The sequence below is a fragment of the Pantherophis guttatus genome, chromosome 4 (genome assembly GCF_059756535.1).
Source record: "Pantherophis guttatus breed Tessera chromosome 4, ASM5975653v1, whole genome shotgun sequence".
Classification (NCBI taxonomy): domain Eukaryota; kingdom Metazoa; phylum Chordata; class Lepidosauria; order Squamata; family Colubridae; genus Pantherophis; species Pantherophis guttatus.
In genome coordinates this window covers 130,040,133-130,053,452 of record NC_142066.1, presented here as the reverse complement: position 1 = coordinate 130,053,452, position 13,320 = coordinate 130,040,133, and the positions used below count along the sequence as shown (strand labels likewise).

General features: G+C 35.8%; 1 protein-coding gene across 6 annotated transcripts in view; it reads left to right on the top strand.

Moving 5' to 3' along the window:
* VPS50 (VPS50 subunit of EARP/GARPII complex) overlaps positions 1-13,320 on the top strand; it is a 96,487-nt gene that overhangs the window by 28,345 nt on the left and 54,822 nt on the right. For all 6 annotated transcript variants that reach the window (XR_015734054.1, XR_015734053.1, XM_034402289.3 and 3 more), the window contains 2 exons: positions 427-559; positions 1,844-1,935. Coding sequence is in view for 4 of the 6 variants with exons in the window: in XM_034402289.3 (XP_034258180.1) it covers positions 427-559; positions 1,844-1,935 (225 nt within the window). In the remaining 2 variants the exon portion in view is untranslated. The remainder of the gene's footprint in view (positions 1-426; positions 560-1,843; positions 1,936-13,320) is intronic.

Below are 13,320 nucleotides of genomic sequence, written 5' to 3'. Positions count from 1 at the left end.
CCTCTTGAAAAAGCACCTTTGGGACAATCCATTTTATAACTTGAAGCCTGATGAACAAGAGATACATGTTCATGGTTTAAGAAAAAAAAAGTGAGGCGGTTGGGTGTCCTCTTAAGAAGAAATTATTAAGTATTCCATCTGTATCAGACAGACATATGTATTATTAAATTACAGAAGTATATGTGCAGCTTATCCTTTTTAACTTTGTTTATTAGTGTTGGAAGCATTTCAGTTAAAATTAAGGCATACTAAGTGACATAAAATTTAAAATACAAAATGCAAGATTAAAACATGTACAAGTTAAACATTTTAACTTGTAAGCATTTTTAATTGTTGTTTTGTGCTCATAATTTTATGTATATTTGGCATTATTTTTGAATTAAGAAAGCAAGATACTTTCACAGACCTGTTTTGTGTATTGCACAGCACATTACATCAGACAGTTACATTCCATGCCTTGCTGATTTGTGCAAAGCTCTATGGGAGGTCATGCTGAGTTATTATCGGACAATGGACTGGCATGAAAAATATGACCATGGGGAGTCTCCTTCATCTTCTGGTAGGAAATGCCTCTTGCTATTTTCAGTTTCCAAGCATAATAATTGGAGTGGAGCCCATCTGATCTGTTTGAATAACATGGTCAATGTGTGTCCATTGTTTCAGTGGGAAGCTGCGTGTCTTAGTTTAAGGAACATATACCAAATGGTAGTTGTATTTTACATTCAGCATCTTTTGTGATTAATTCTCATTTTCTTTGGCACATCTAAACATTTGTTACTTCTTTTGGTGGAGGCCATTAACTTTTATTTGGGCATAGATTTAGGGGTTTAATTATATTTAGCATGTTTGCCTAATGCAAACAATGCACAACTTGTGGTCCCAGAATCTCCTCCTACTCTGAAAGTAACAAACTCAAAAATGTAATATAAATATTAGGACCTTCAGATCTACCCTCTCCTATCAAACTCACTGGAAGACTTTGAGCCAGTTCATTTTCTCTCAGAGCGATTTACTTAAGTATTTGCAGTGGTGAAATTAAAAGAGGAGATGCCATGTACATCACATATAAGTTCCTGGAAGAGAGATGGGATTAGCTTTATTTAATTTAATTAATGTCCTAGTTCCACCCACTCCTTTTTTTGCTTCTACCATGCTATTCATAGGATAAATGTAATCCTTAGCTTGAAAATGTGTTGTACCTCAGGTCTCACATACACTGTAAAGCTGAAGTCGAGAACACATTTATTAAGAGGTTATCTTTGTTGAATATAGTAAAGTATTTTATTCCACTTCTTCGAGTGAGAGGAAGACAAATAATTAAATGAGTATCATGCTCTTGTTATGCAGACTCTGCTGCTTTGGTACATTTTGTCAGTTTGACAGAATCATTGGATTTGGGTCAATCTCTATTACATACCTTATCAAATTAGATCTCTGTGACTGACAGGTTATTTTTTAACTGATGCATTGAGGTATCAGTGAGGCAGTGAGCATTGGGCCACATTCAGTAGCATATTGAAACAGATCTGTAAACTCTTTTAAACAGAGCTAGTTTATTATTACTTGTAGTTGGACTCCTTACCATCAGGACTCATCAATCCCAGCCAGCAGATTAGTAAAGGACAATGTGAGATATATTCTAGCTGTATCTACTCACAGACTCTCTGTTCTATGTTATAAAACACAAGACTTTGTTTATAGTGTTTAATTTCTGTTTGGAGAGGTTGAAGATTCAAAAGAAATAAAATGAATCTACAATGCATGAAATCTTTGATTTTTTTTTGTAAAATTCAATTTTCTCCTCATTTCTGATGCCTGAAATTACAGTTAAATTACATTTTAGATGGAAATAACATCCTGGATACTGAGGACACCAATTTTGACCGCAGCTACGTGAAAAAAAAATTGGAGCATGGGCTTTCACGAATATGGCAGGTTTGTTTGAAATTTATCCATCAAAATAAGATCAATTTCGGTGCATGATTTTAAATGATATGCTTAAAAAACTGAAAAAGGATTATTGATATATCTTAGAATGACAGGTTTTCAACTGAGTATCAGTTGAAAGGCTTTGTTTTCTATGTATTTATTTTAAGCTGTTTTGATATCTTATCCAAGCTTTTGTATTGCGTGCACGGTGATTAATCTTACTGATGTTTTCTCTCGTTTTTATACTGAATTCTTTGTGAAGGAAGAAAAAGTGAGGCCTAGCTTTGTCATACTGCAGCAACATGTTTGTTTTAGGCATCCAAACTCTGCTTAATGCCATTTTGAAATTTTTTTTTTTAAATACTTTATTGAATTTTTCCAGAATAAAAAAGAAAATATATACAATCTCTATCTCCATCAGAGGTACAGTGTTTATACAATTTGGTGAATCATACGTTAAATAAACTTCATCCTTAGCTATAGAATATTCTATGCAATATAACTCAGATTCAAGTGCATAACAGGTCATATCCTAAAGTCATATTTTTATTTTGTTCTTCAACCAATTATACCAATTTCCCCATACTTCATCATATTTAGATTTCTCCTCATTATTTAACTCACTCGTCAATTTTGCCATTTCTACGCACTCTAGGATTTTGTTTATTAATATTTCTTCTGAGGGTGTAGATTTATTTTTCCAGTATTTCGCAAAGGCTAGTCTAGCCCGGTTGTAATCTGGATTATGAGTTGCGTTTTGTTGTTATTAAGGCCATCTTCAGTCATACCCAGGAGGAAGGATTCTGGGGCTAGGACTATCTCCTGTCCCGTTATTTCACACAGCCAGTGTCGAATTTTTGACCAAAACTTTTTGGTCTCAGGACAGGTCCACCATAGATGATAGAAGGTGCCGACCGTTTTTCCACATTTCCAACATGTAGCTGAGAGATTTGGAAATATTTTCGCTAACCTAGCCGGGGCTAGGTACCACCTGTGTAACATTTTATAATGGTTTTCTCTAAATGTTGCCGATTTCGTTATTTTATAGTTCCTATTCCAGGCCATCTCCCAGTCATTAAAATTTAGTCTATATCCCAGGTTTTTTTCCCAAATATTTAGCTGATTTTTTGCTATGGTCTCTGCTCTATCCTCATCTAATAGGAAGTTATAAATTTTCGTTAGCATTTTCTTGTCTATTCCCCAAATAATTTTATCAAAATTTCCGTATTTAGCTTCTATACCAAATTTGTCTCTATCTTTTTGGAATCTTGAATTAATCTGAAGATAGTTCCACCAATCCAAGTTGAATCCCTGGTCCCTCAATAAATCCAAAGGTTTAAGCTTCCCTTCTTCATCAAGAATATCCTTATATGTGCCCAATTTATAATCATCTCTCCTGTTTGGGGCCACCAACGCTTCCATAATAGAAAGCCAGTTGGGTACCTTAGTATAGATCCTCTGTCTAATTTCCTCCCATGTGCGAATAAGAGTCTCCCTAATTTTGTGTTTATGAAAGTAGGATTTTTTCTTGTTCTTTGTATCCCACAGGTGAGCATGCCATCCTTCTAGAAGATCGTGTCCTTCTAATGTCAAAATTCTCCTATCTTGCAGCTTGATCCACTCCTTGATCCAGATTATTTTTGCCGCCTTTTGATATATTTCCCAATCAGGGAGCCCAAATCCTCCCAGATTTCTTTTCCCTTGGGGTATCTTAAAAGAAATCCTCGATTTCTTACCCTCCCATAGAAAATTTCTAATATGTTTGTTCAAATCCAGAAAGAATTTTTTATCTAGGGATATCGGGATGTTTTGAAAAAGGAACAGAATTTTAGGTAAGATGTTCATTTTAATCACTGCTATTTTACCAATCAGGGACAATTTTAGCCTTTTCCATCTTTCAAGGTCTTGATATATATTCTGCAGTAGGGGGATATAGTTATCATCTTTTAGTGAGGAGAATCTCGCAGTAATCCATATTCCCAAATATTTTATTTTCTTAACTGCCTGGAGGCCTAATAAGTCTTCCAATTCCTTCTTTTGTGGATCTGTCATGTTTTTCACTATTATTTTAGTTTTATTCCTATTGAGTTTGAGGCCCGCCACTTCTCCATAATCTTGTATTTCCTGCATTAATTTTAAACCGGTTTCTAATGGATCTTCTATTATGAGGGCTACATCGTCTGTGAAGGCTTGGGTTTTGAATGTTTCCTTCCTGATCTTTAATCCTTTAATTTCTTTATTAGCTCTGATCTTTCTAAGTAGCACCTCTAACGCCAAAATATAAAGTAGGGGGGAAAGGGGGCAACCCTGCCTCACTCCTTTTTGGATCTGAAATACCTGAGTTTTGTCTCCATTCACTAATATGTTTGCCCTCTGATTATGGTAGATATTCTCGATCATCTTCTAAAGTTGGTCCCAAATCCCATTAAGTCGATTTGATTAATCATGAAAGTCCAATTCAAATTGTCGAATGCCTTTTGGGCATCGACAAACATTAGGGCCAGCTGTTTTTCATGGTGTTGTTCATAGAATTCTATGGTGTTCAAAACAATTCTCAAGTTGTCTCTGATCTGTCTCCCTGGAAGAAAACCGTTTTGATCTTTATGGATCCACTGATTTAAAAATTTTTTAAGCCTCTCCGCAATTATGTTCATGAACAGTTTGTAATCTGCATTCAGCAATGAGATGGGTCTATAATTTGATATCTGCTTCGGGTCGGCACCTTCTTTCAGAATGAGCGTCAAATACGCTTCCCTCCAAGAATCTGGAATTGTTATACCAGCTAGGGCCTCATTAAATATTTCTAGTAATTCTAGTTTCAGGACTTCATCAAATTTTTGATATATTTCCCCAGGGAGACCCCATCTGGGCCTGGGGTTTTGTTCTTCTTTATTTTAGAGAGGGCAGTTTTTAATTCCTCTATAGTGATCTTTTCGTTCAGCATTTCCTTTTCTTCTTCAGAGATTAGAGGTAAGCTAGCTTCCAACAAATACTGTTCTACCTTGTTTGACTCAATTCCTTCATTTTTGTATAGGCATTCGTAAAATTTTCTTATGCTTTCTAATTTATCTTCTTCCTTCGTCAGAAGATTACCCTGAGAGTCTTCTAGTACTAGTATTTGATTTTTTCCTTCTCTTTTTTTAATTTATACGCCAGCCATCTCCCCGACTTATTAGCGTTCTCAAAACAATAATGTTTGGATCTTTTTATTTTTTGTGCCATCTCCTCCTGGTCCAATAAGTTCAATCTATGCCTTGCCATCGACCACTGTTGTTTAATCGCCTCATCTCCCGGGCATTGCTGGAGTTCATCTTCAGCTTGTAATAGCTTTTTGGTAAGCTCTTCCCTGATCTTTCTTTTTTCTTTGTTTTGGAAGGCAGTATATGAGATGGCTACCCCTCTCACATAAGCCTTCATGGTGTCCCACACAATTTCTTTGGCTGTCTCTTGATTCCCGTTTTCTATGAAGAAGCGTTTGACTTCTTCATTCAGTTTCAGTGTAAACTGTTTATCATTTAGTAGATTGGTCCTTAAGCTCCATCTCTGTTGTTTTCTCTTGGTATCGTGGTGCCAGCTAATTTCAAGAAATTTATGGTCTGCCCAGGCATTTGTGCACATATTAACCTTTTTAATTTCCAGGCCCAGTTTTCTGGTAGCCCAGACCATATCTATTCTAGACCAAGAGTTCTGTGGCATTGAGTAAAAAGTAAATTGTCTATCCTGGGGGTGTAGAGTACGCCACATATCTATTAGATTTATCTCATCCACCAAGTCAAAAAAGGTCTTTGGTAAGGGAGCTCTTTTATTCTTTTTAATTATATCACATTTATAATCTTTGTTTGGGTCAACAATTCCATTAAAGTCCCCTAGCATGCATATTTCGTTATGAGCCCATTTTGCCAGCTGTTCATGCAGTTTCCGATAAAATTTCTCTTGTTTTTTGTTCGGGGCATAAACCCCTACCAATAACAACTTAGAATTACCTCTCGTTATTTCTACTATAAGTATTCTCCCTTTTTCATCTTTATATTTACATTCTGCCTCTATTCCTTTTTTGACATAAATAGCAACCCCCCTTTTTCTTTTCTCAGCTAATGAAAGAAATACTTTACCAAATTTAGTATAATTTAGATAGTTGGCTTCATCTTTTTTTATATGGACCTCCTGAATACAGATTATATCAGGATTCTGTTTCACCAATTTCGACAATATTATCTTTCTTTTTTTATAGTCATTTAAGCCATTCACGTTTAACGATATGATCTTTGTATCGTTCATTCCTGTGGTTGGTCTCTGATCTCTAGTTCTTATTTACCTTTAAGGTTACTGCTCTTACTGGTCTAGTTTTTTCCCTTTTTCTTCTGTGTCTTCCTTTTTCTTCTCCTCTTCTATGTCTTCCCTTGTGCTTTGTTCTTGAGATGTCTCTTCTTCCGTATTTGCTATTTCAATTTCCTCCTTACTAGTTTGTTCCTCTTCTCCTCCCCTTAATTGATCTAGGAAGTCTTGGGCATCACTTAAACAGTTGATTTTAATTTTCCTCCCTTGCCATGATATTAACATTCCTTCTGGCAAGAACCACCTAAATATTATGCTTCTCCTATTTAATTGATTTGTCAGAAATCTGTAGTTTTTCCTCCTTTCCCTCACTCTCCTTGGAATTTGTTTTAAGATATTCACTTCTTTTCCCCCATAGATAATTTTTTCCTCCCGGGCTATATTATACAGAATGTCTCTCACTTTTTTTCTAGCGAAGCGAACGTGAACCTCTCCACGTAATTTGTTTGGACTCTGTACACCTCGTCAATCTCTCGAATTATTTCCTGCTTGTCTTGTTGGAGGGTCTCTGCGATCAACTCAGCCATCTTATCTCCTAGGTCCTCTTCTTTATTTTCCAATATGTTTTGGAATCGAAGGTAAAACAAGGCCTTATCCATCTCGAGTTGTATCAAGGCGTCTTCTGTTTCTTTGTTCTGCGCCAACAAAGTTTGATCTACTATATCCAATTTCTTCTTGTTTTTTTCAATCCTTTGTTCTGCTTTTTGAATTCTATTCTCATTGCTGGCAATAGCAGTTTGAATCTCATTCATTTTAGAATCAAGTGCATGTATGTCTGATTTTAATTCAGAATGACTGTTCAAAAGTTTCTCTTGCATCGCAAGCATGGTTTCTTGTATTGATAGCAGAGACGATTGTACCGTTTGCAGCGTTGGGGTTACTGGGGGTTTGTCTGTTTTCTGGAGACCTTCTACTGATTTCTGGGTGGCTGGGGATGACATTGCTAAGGTGGGGACAGATGGCGCTTTTTTACCGGTTTTTGCAATTGTTGATGTCAAACTTGCCATTTCTTTCAAAAGCGATTTTTGGTCTCTTATTATATCCTCTATCTTTCTCCAAATAGTCATCCAGTGGTACTTGCCATGTTTTGCTCCGGGGTGCTATCTTAAATCCTTATTAAGCTCCTTTATTAATTCCCAATACGCTCTTAATTAATTTCAGTTAATGCTTAATTTCTAAATTACTAAAATAGGGTAGTTCAACGTTTCCAACAAGCAACAATCACTACCTATATAATTCTTATATAGCTAAGTTCAACCTTAATATAAGTATTAATAAAGATGAATTAATAAGTTAATAAGTTCTCTCTATAGTTTTTATATATCTAGATTCAAACCTTAATATAAAATATTAATATAAATAAATTACTAAATGCTACCCGTAAAGATAAATATTCTAGATTAGATAAATTGATAAATATGACTAGATAGATATATATAGGTATAATATATGATATAATAGGTTAATTCATTAAATACAAATCTAAGTTCTTAATTATAAATATGTCTAATGGCTATTGGATATAATCAATACTTGATTTTTATATTTCTATATTCTATATTCTTAACAATCAACAAGTCTAGTTAATAGTAGTTATAAAAATAATTTTAAAAATCAAAGTTCAAGTGTTAGAATCACAGATGCTCCAAAAGAGGAGAAGGGAGAATAAATATAAGTGTATATATGTTGTTATATAGTGTTTACGAAGTTGTAGGTTTTCACCTCGCCGCTCTACTGGGCTCCAGCACTTCTCGATGATAAATCTCCCTGCTAGAGCGTCTTCTTGTTCGTCCTCTGCTGTTTCACTCTTTCCGTTCAATGGGCGCACTTCCTGTTTCGCTGAAGCTCTCAAAAAACAAATCACAAATTTCTCCTACTTCCTTTCCACCTCGTTCGCGAAACACAACGCCAGCCACACCGATATTCTTTTCTTTTCTTTTCCCTCTCACCGCCCCGTCCGGAGCTCTTTGTAAAGGCGATCTACTCCCTCTGTATCTCTCGTCAGCTCGCCGGCTTGTCGGGTCTCCGTAGTTGCGATCTGCTCTACCCTCTCCGTCGCCGCCTCACACCGAGCCAAGCACTCCTCTCCTGACTCCACCGACCTCCTCTTTCAACGCTCAATCACTCCAGGATATGGGAAAAAGGCTTTAAATCTGACACGGCACCTCCAATCTCCTTCTTAGCTGCCCGTCTTTTGCTGGCTGTTGCAGCTTCAGGCCCGCCATCAATGGCCAGCTCACCACGTTGGATCGACAGAGCCGCCCGATCTAGCGGGAAGTGGTCGCACCCCACTTTCCCACTTGCCTGGCTTCCTCTTTTGTCCGCAGGACTCTCCGGGTCCCACGCCCCCAAAGGGATCCCCAAAATGCGGTGATAAGAGGTGTTGAGGAGCAGCGAGCACTCACTTAACACCCTATCGCTGCAAATCACCAACCGGAAGTCGCCATTTTGAAATTTTAATTGTTGCAGTACAGTGCTCCTGAGTTGTGTGCCACAGATTCAAGAAAATTGATATCATGAGCTTTCGTTCCAAATCCTAGGTTTTCAATCTTTAGTTTTGCAGTCTTGAAATTCTAAGACTGAGGCCTTCTTTCTAGATGATGCTGATGACCCTAAATTGTGTTGGCCATCATGTTGCTGTGAAAAAATTCCTCAACTTCGTTTTCTTTTTATTTAAAAGTTTTACAAACATTTTCTCCCCTCCACCCTCACCCCATCCCACCCCCCTTTCCCCCTCCACCTTCCCCCCACCCCCCTCCCTTGACTTCCCAGAACAAGCACAGGGTATAGCATTCACAAACATAAAACTAAAATATGCTAACAATTTGTTGACTTCAAATTCTCCCTAGGTCTTTAACTCAAAACACTGTAAATATAAACTAAAGATTAAAAATGTTTCATTCATAAGCTATATGAAACTTCTTAGTCTGATACTTATTTTGAATATAGTCAATCCATCTTCTCCATTCCGATATATATCTTTCGTTTGAGTGATCTTTAAGATATGATGAAATTTTCGCCCTCTCTGCCAAATGCGCAACTTTTAGTGTCCATCCCTCAATAGTAGGTGGATCTTCTTTCTTCCACCAGTGCCACCAGTAGCCTGGCTGCTGTTATTAAATTTAAGACCAACTTAGTCTCTATCACAGTACAGTCCGTAACTATTCCCAACAGAAAAAACTGTGATGTAAATTTGATCTTTTTCTTTAAAATATTTTGAATAATCCACCATATTTTTATCCAAAAAGCCTTAATTTTTTTACATATCCACCATATATGAAAATACGTAGCATCTTCATACTCACATCGCCAACATTTAGGTTGTAAATTGGGATACATACAGGCTAGTTTTTTTGGATCTAAATGCCATCTATAAAACATTTTATAAAAGTTCTCTCTTAAATTTTGGGCTTGTGTAAATCTTACATTTCTAACCCATATCTTTTCCCATGTTTCCATCATTATTGGTTCTCCTACATTTTGTGCCCATTTTATCATACAGTCCTTGACTAGCTCTGTTTCTGAATCTATTTCCACTAATACATTATACAACCTTTTTATGTGCATTTGGCTTTTATCTCTTATTTGTTTTATCAAGTTTTCATCCTCTTGCAAAATACCGGTTCTCTGATCTTCTCCCCATCTGGCCTGCAGCTGTCCATATTGAAACCAAGTTTTTATTACTCCTTCTTCTCTTAATTGTTCCACAGATTTTAATTGTAATCTAACTTCTTCTTTATAAAGGAGTTCCTTATATGTAATCTTATCTTGTTTTTGCTCCACATTCATATTCTCTATCGTGTGTCCGGGTACTGTCCATATTGGTAACTTATCGTTTAATTTGTATTGATACTTCTTCCAGACACGCAATAGAGCATTCCTTAATATATGACTTTTAAAAGTCTTATCCACTTTCTTATCATACAATAAATAAGCATGCCAGCCATAGACCAGACCATATCCTTCAATGTTTAATATCCTTTCCTCCGTTAATTTTATCCAATCCGTAACTGCTGAGAGGGCAGCGGCTTCATAATATAATCTTAAATTGGGCATTTTTAGACCTCCTCTTTCTCGTGTATCTTGCATTATCTTTTGATTTACTCTTGGTTTCTTCCCTGCCCACACAAACTTATTTATGTCCTTCTGCCATTCCTTCAAATTTTCATCTTTTTAAGTATAGGTATCATTTGAAAAAAAAATAAAAACCTTGGTAAAACATTCATTTTACTGCCGCTATCCTTTCCAGCAAAGACAATTGTAATTTTTTCCACTTTTCCATCTCTTTCTGTATTTTTTGCCACAACGGTTCATAATTGTGCTGATATAGTTTCATATTTGTGGTCATAATATAAACCCCTAAATATTTAACCTTCTTTACTATTTCAAATCCTGATTGTGCTGTTGGGCTAAGGTAACAACCAGGTCATCCGCAAATGCTCGTAACTTATACTCATACTATCTGATTTTAATTCCCTTTATTGTATCTGTCCCACGTATTTTATTCAGTAAAATTTCCAGTGTCAAAATAAACAACAATGGAGACAAGGGACAGCCTTGCCTTGTTCCTTTTTCTATATTAAAAATATCTGTTAAACCACCATTAATTATTATTTGCGCTGTTTGTTTCTGATATATTGCCTTAATAGATTGTATAAAATATTCTCCAAGTTGCATCCTTTCTGTTAATTTCAATAGAAAATGCCAATTCAGTCTATCAAAGGCTTTCTCAGCATCCAAAAATACTAGCACTGTGGGGACCTGGTTATTCCTCCCCAAATACTCTAGTAAATTAACAATTTGCCTTACATTACTTTTCATTTGTCTACCATATATAAAACCAGTTTGATCATGATGAATCATTTGCTGCATAACTGTCATTAATCTATTTGCTAATATTTTAGCAAAAATCTTGTAGTCTGTATTTAAAAGTGAAATCTGCCTATAGTTTTTTGGATCGGTATGATCTTGAGCCTCTTTTGGGATCAGAAATAAAAGCTGTCTTCCAAGTTGGAGGTACCTCTCCTCCCTGTTGTATATTATTAAATAATTCCTTCAGTGGTTCCACCATTTCTTCCTGTAAACTTTTATAATAAACAGCTGTCAAACCATCTGTCCCAGGAGCTTTCCCCACTTTCAACTGCTTAATTGCAAACAGAATTTCCTCGGAAGTTATCAATTGATTTAAACTATCCCTCTGCTCTTTTGAAGTTGTATATATGCTCTCTTTCTGCAAATATCTATCTATATCTGTATCTTGAATTTTATCCCCAGTATACAGCCTTGAATAAAACTCTAAAAAGGATTTTTTAATCAATTCTTGCTCATAAACCTCTTTACCCTTGTATTTTATCTTCTCTTTTGTCCTTGATTTCTGCTTTTTCCTCAACAGATATGCTAACCATCTGCCAGGTTTATTGGCATTACAAAAAGTATTATGTTTAGCATATTGTAAGTTAGTAGCCACTTGGTCTGCTATTAACATATTAAATTGACCTTTCAGTAAATTAATTGCCTCTTTAATTTTCTTATCTGTTGGATTAACTATCAAAGCTCGCTCTTGTTTTTTAATCTCTTCTTCTAATTCCTTTCTTTTTTCCCCGTTTTTTTCTGTACTTATTATTCAAATATATCAAAATACCTCACATATATGCTTTACTTGCATCCCACATCATTTCCATCGATGTACCCTTTTGCATATTCATAACAAAAAATTCTTTCATAAATTTTTTACATTCTTTAACATTTTCTTCATATCTAAACAAATTATCGTTTAACCTCCAGGACCTCCTAAGCCCCTTTCTACACTCCAGTTCCATCCAGACTGGACTATGGTCTGTCAATGTTCTTGCACAAATCTTCATATTCTTCACCGTGGAAAAAAGGTCGTTAGTAATTAGTATAAAATCAATCCTTGAAAAGGATTGATGTCTATCCGAAAAGAAAGTAAAATCTTTTTCTTCTGGGTTTCTTTCACGCCAAATATCCCTCAACTCCCAATCATCCATCATCTCCAAAAACGATTTGGGCAATCTTGCTTTTGCTGGAACATTTTGCTTAGGTCCCTTCTTGTCCTTTTTAACATCCAAAACACCATTCCAATCACCCAATAGAAAACTTGTATCCCCACTGTGTCAACTTGGAATGTAGCAAGTTATAAAATTTTTCCTGTTGTTCGTTCGGGGCATATACTCCAATTAAAAGTACTTTCTCTCCCTTTATTAAAAGTTCAATCGCTAAGAATCTTCCTTGATCATCTGCTTCAATTAATTTAGCAATTAAGTCTCTTTTCAGATATATAACTATACCATTTTTCTTCTCTGGTGCTGCCGCTACATAATGTGTACCTAATCTTGTATTTATTAAATATTTTTGATCTTGTATCCTAATATGAGTCTCTTATAAACAAATCACATCATTTTTAAATTGTTTAAGATAATGAAATATTTTCCTCCTCTTCTGTGCAGAATTCAAACCATTGACATTCCAGGTTAAAAATCTAGTTCCCATGTTTGGGCCTCTGAAGCATTTGGAGCATTTGCTGATGGTCTTGCCTCATGCCCTAAAAACTTTTCTTTTCCATCAAGCAGGGCTGGCGTGAAACCCCCCCCTCTTTTTTAGTTCTTTTTAGCTTCTTAGCTTTTAAGTGTAAATTGGGTTTTAATTGGATTGTTTTAAACTGTGGACCAAAGCTGTATAATTCTTTTAATTGATTTTAAATTTTGTATTGGTATGTTTTTTATCCTTGGCTGTGCACCACCCTGAGTCCAATAGGAGAAGGGTGGTATATAAATTGAATGAATGAATGAATGAATGAATGAATGAATGAATGAATGAATAAATAAATAAATTTGACTTTTAGGTCTAGCTCCTCCCACTGCTTCTGTTTTTGTAGTTCGTTGAGTTGCCATCTGGAGTTGTTGCTGTCTTAATTCTTCCTTGCGTTTAGCTGTTGCAGCTCTGGTCTATCTTTGATCCTTTGGTTCTTCAGGTATATCAATTAAATCAACAATCTGTATTTGTAACAAATCTTCTTGACTGATTGAGGCTCCCCCC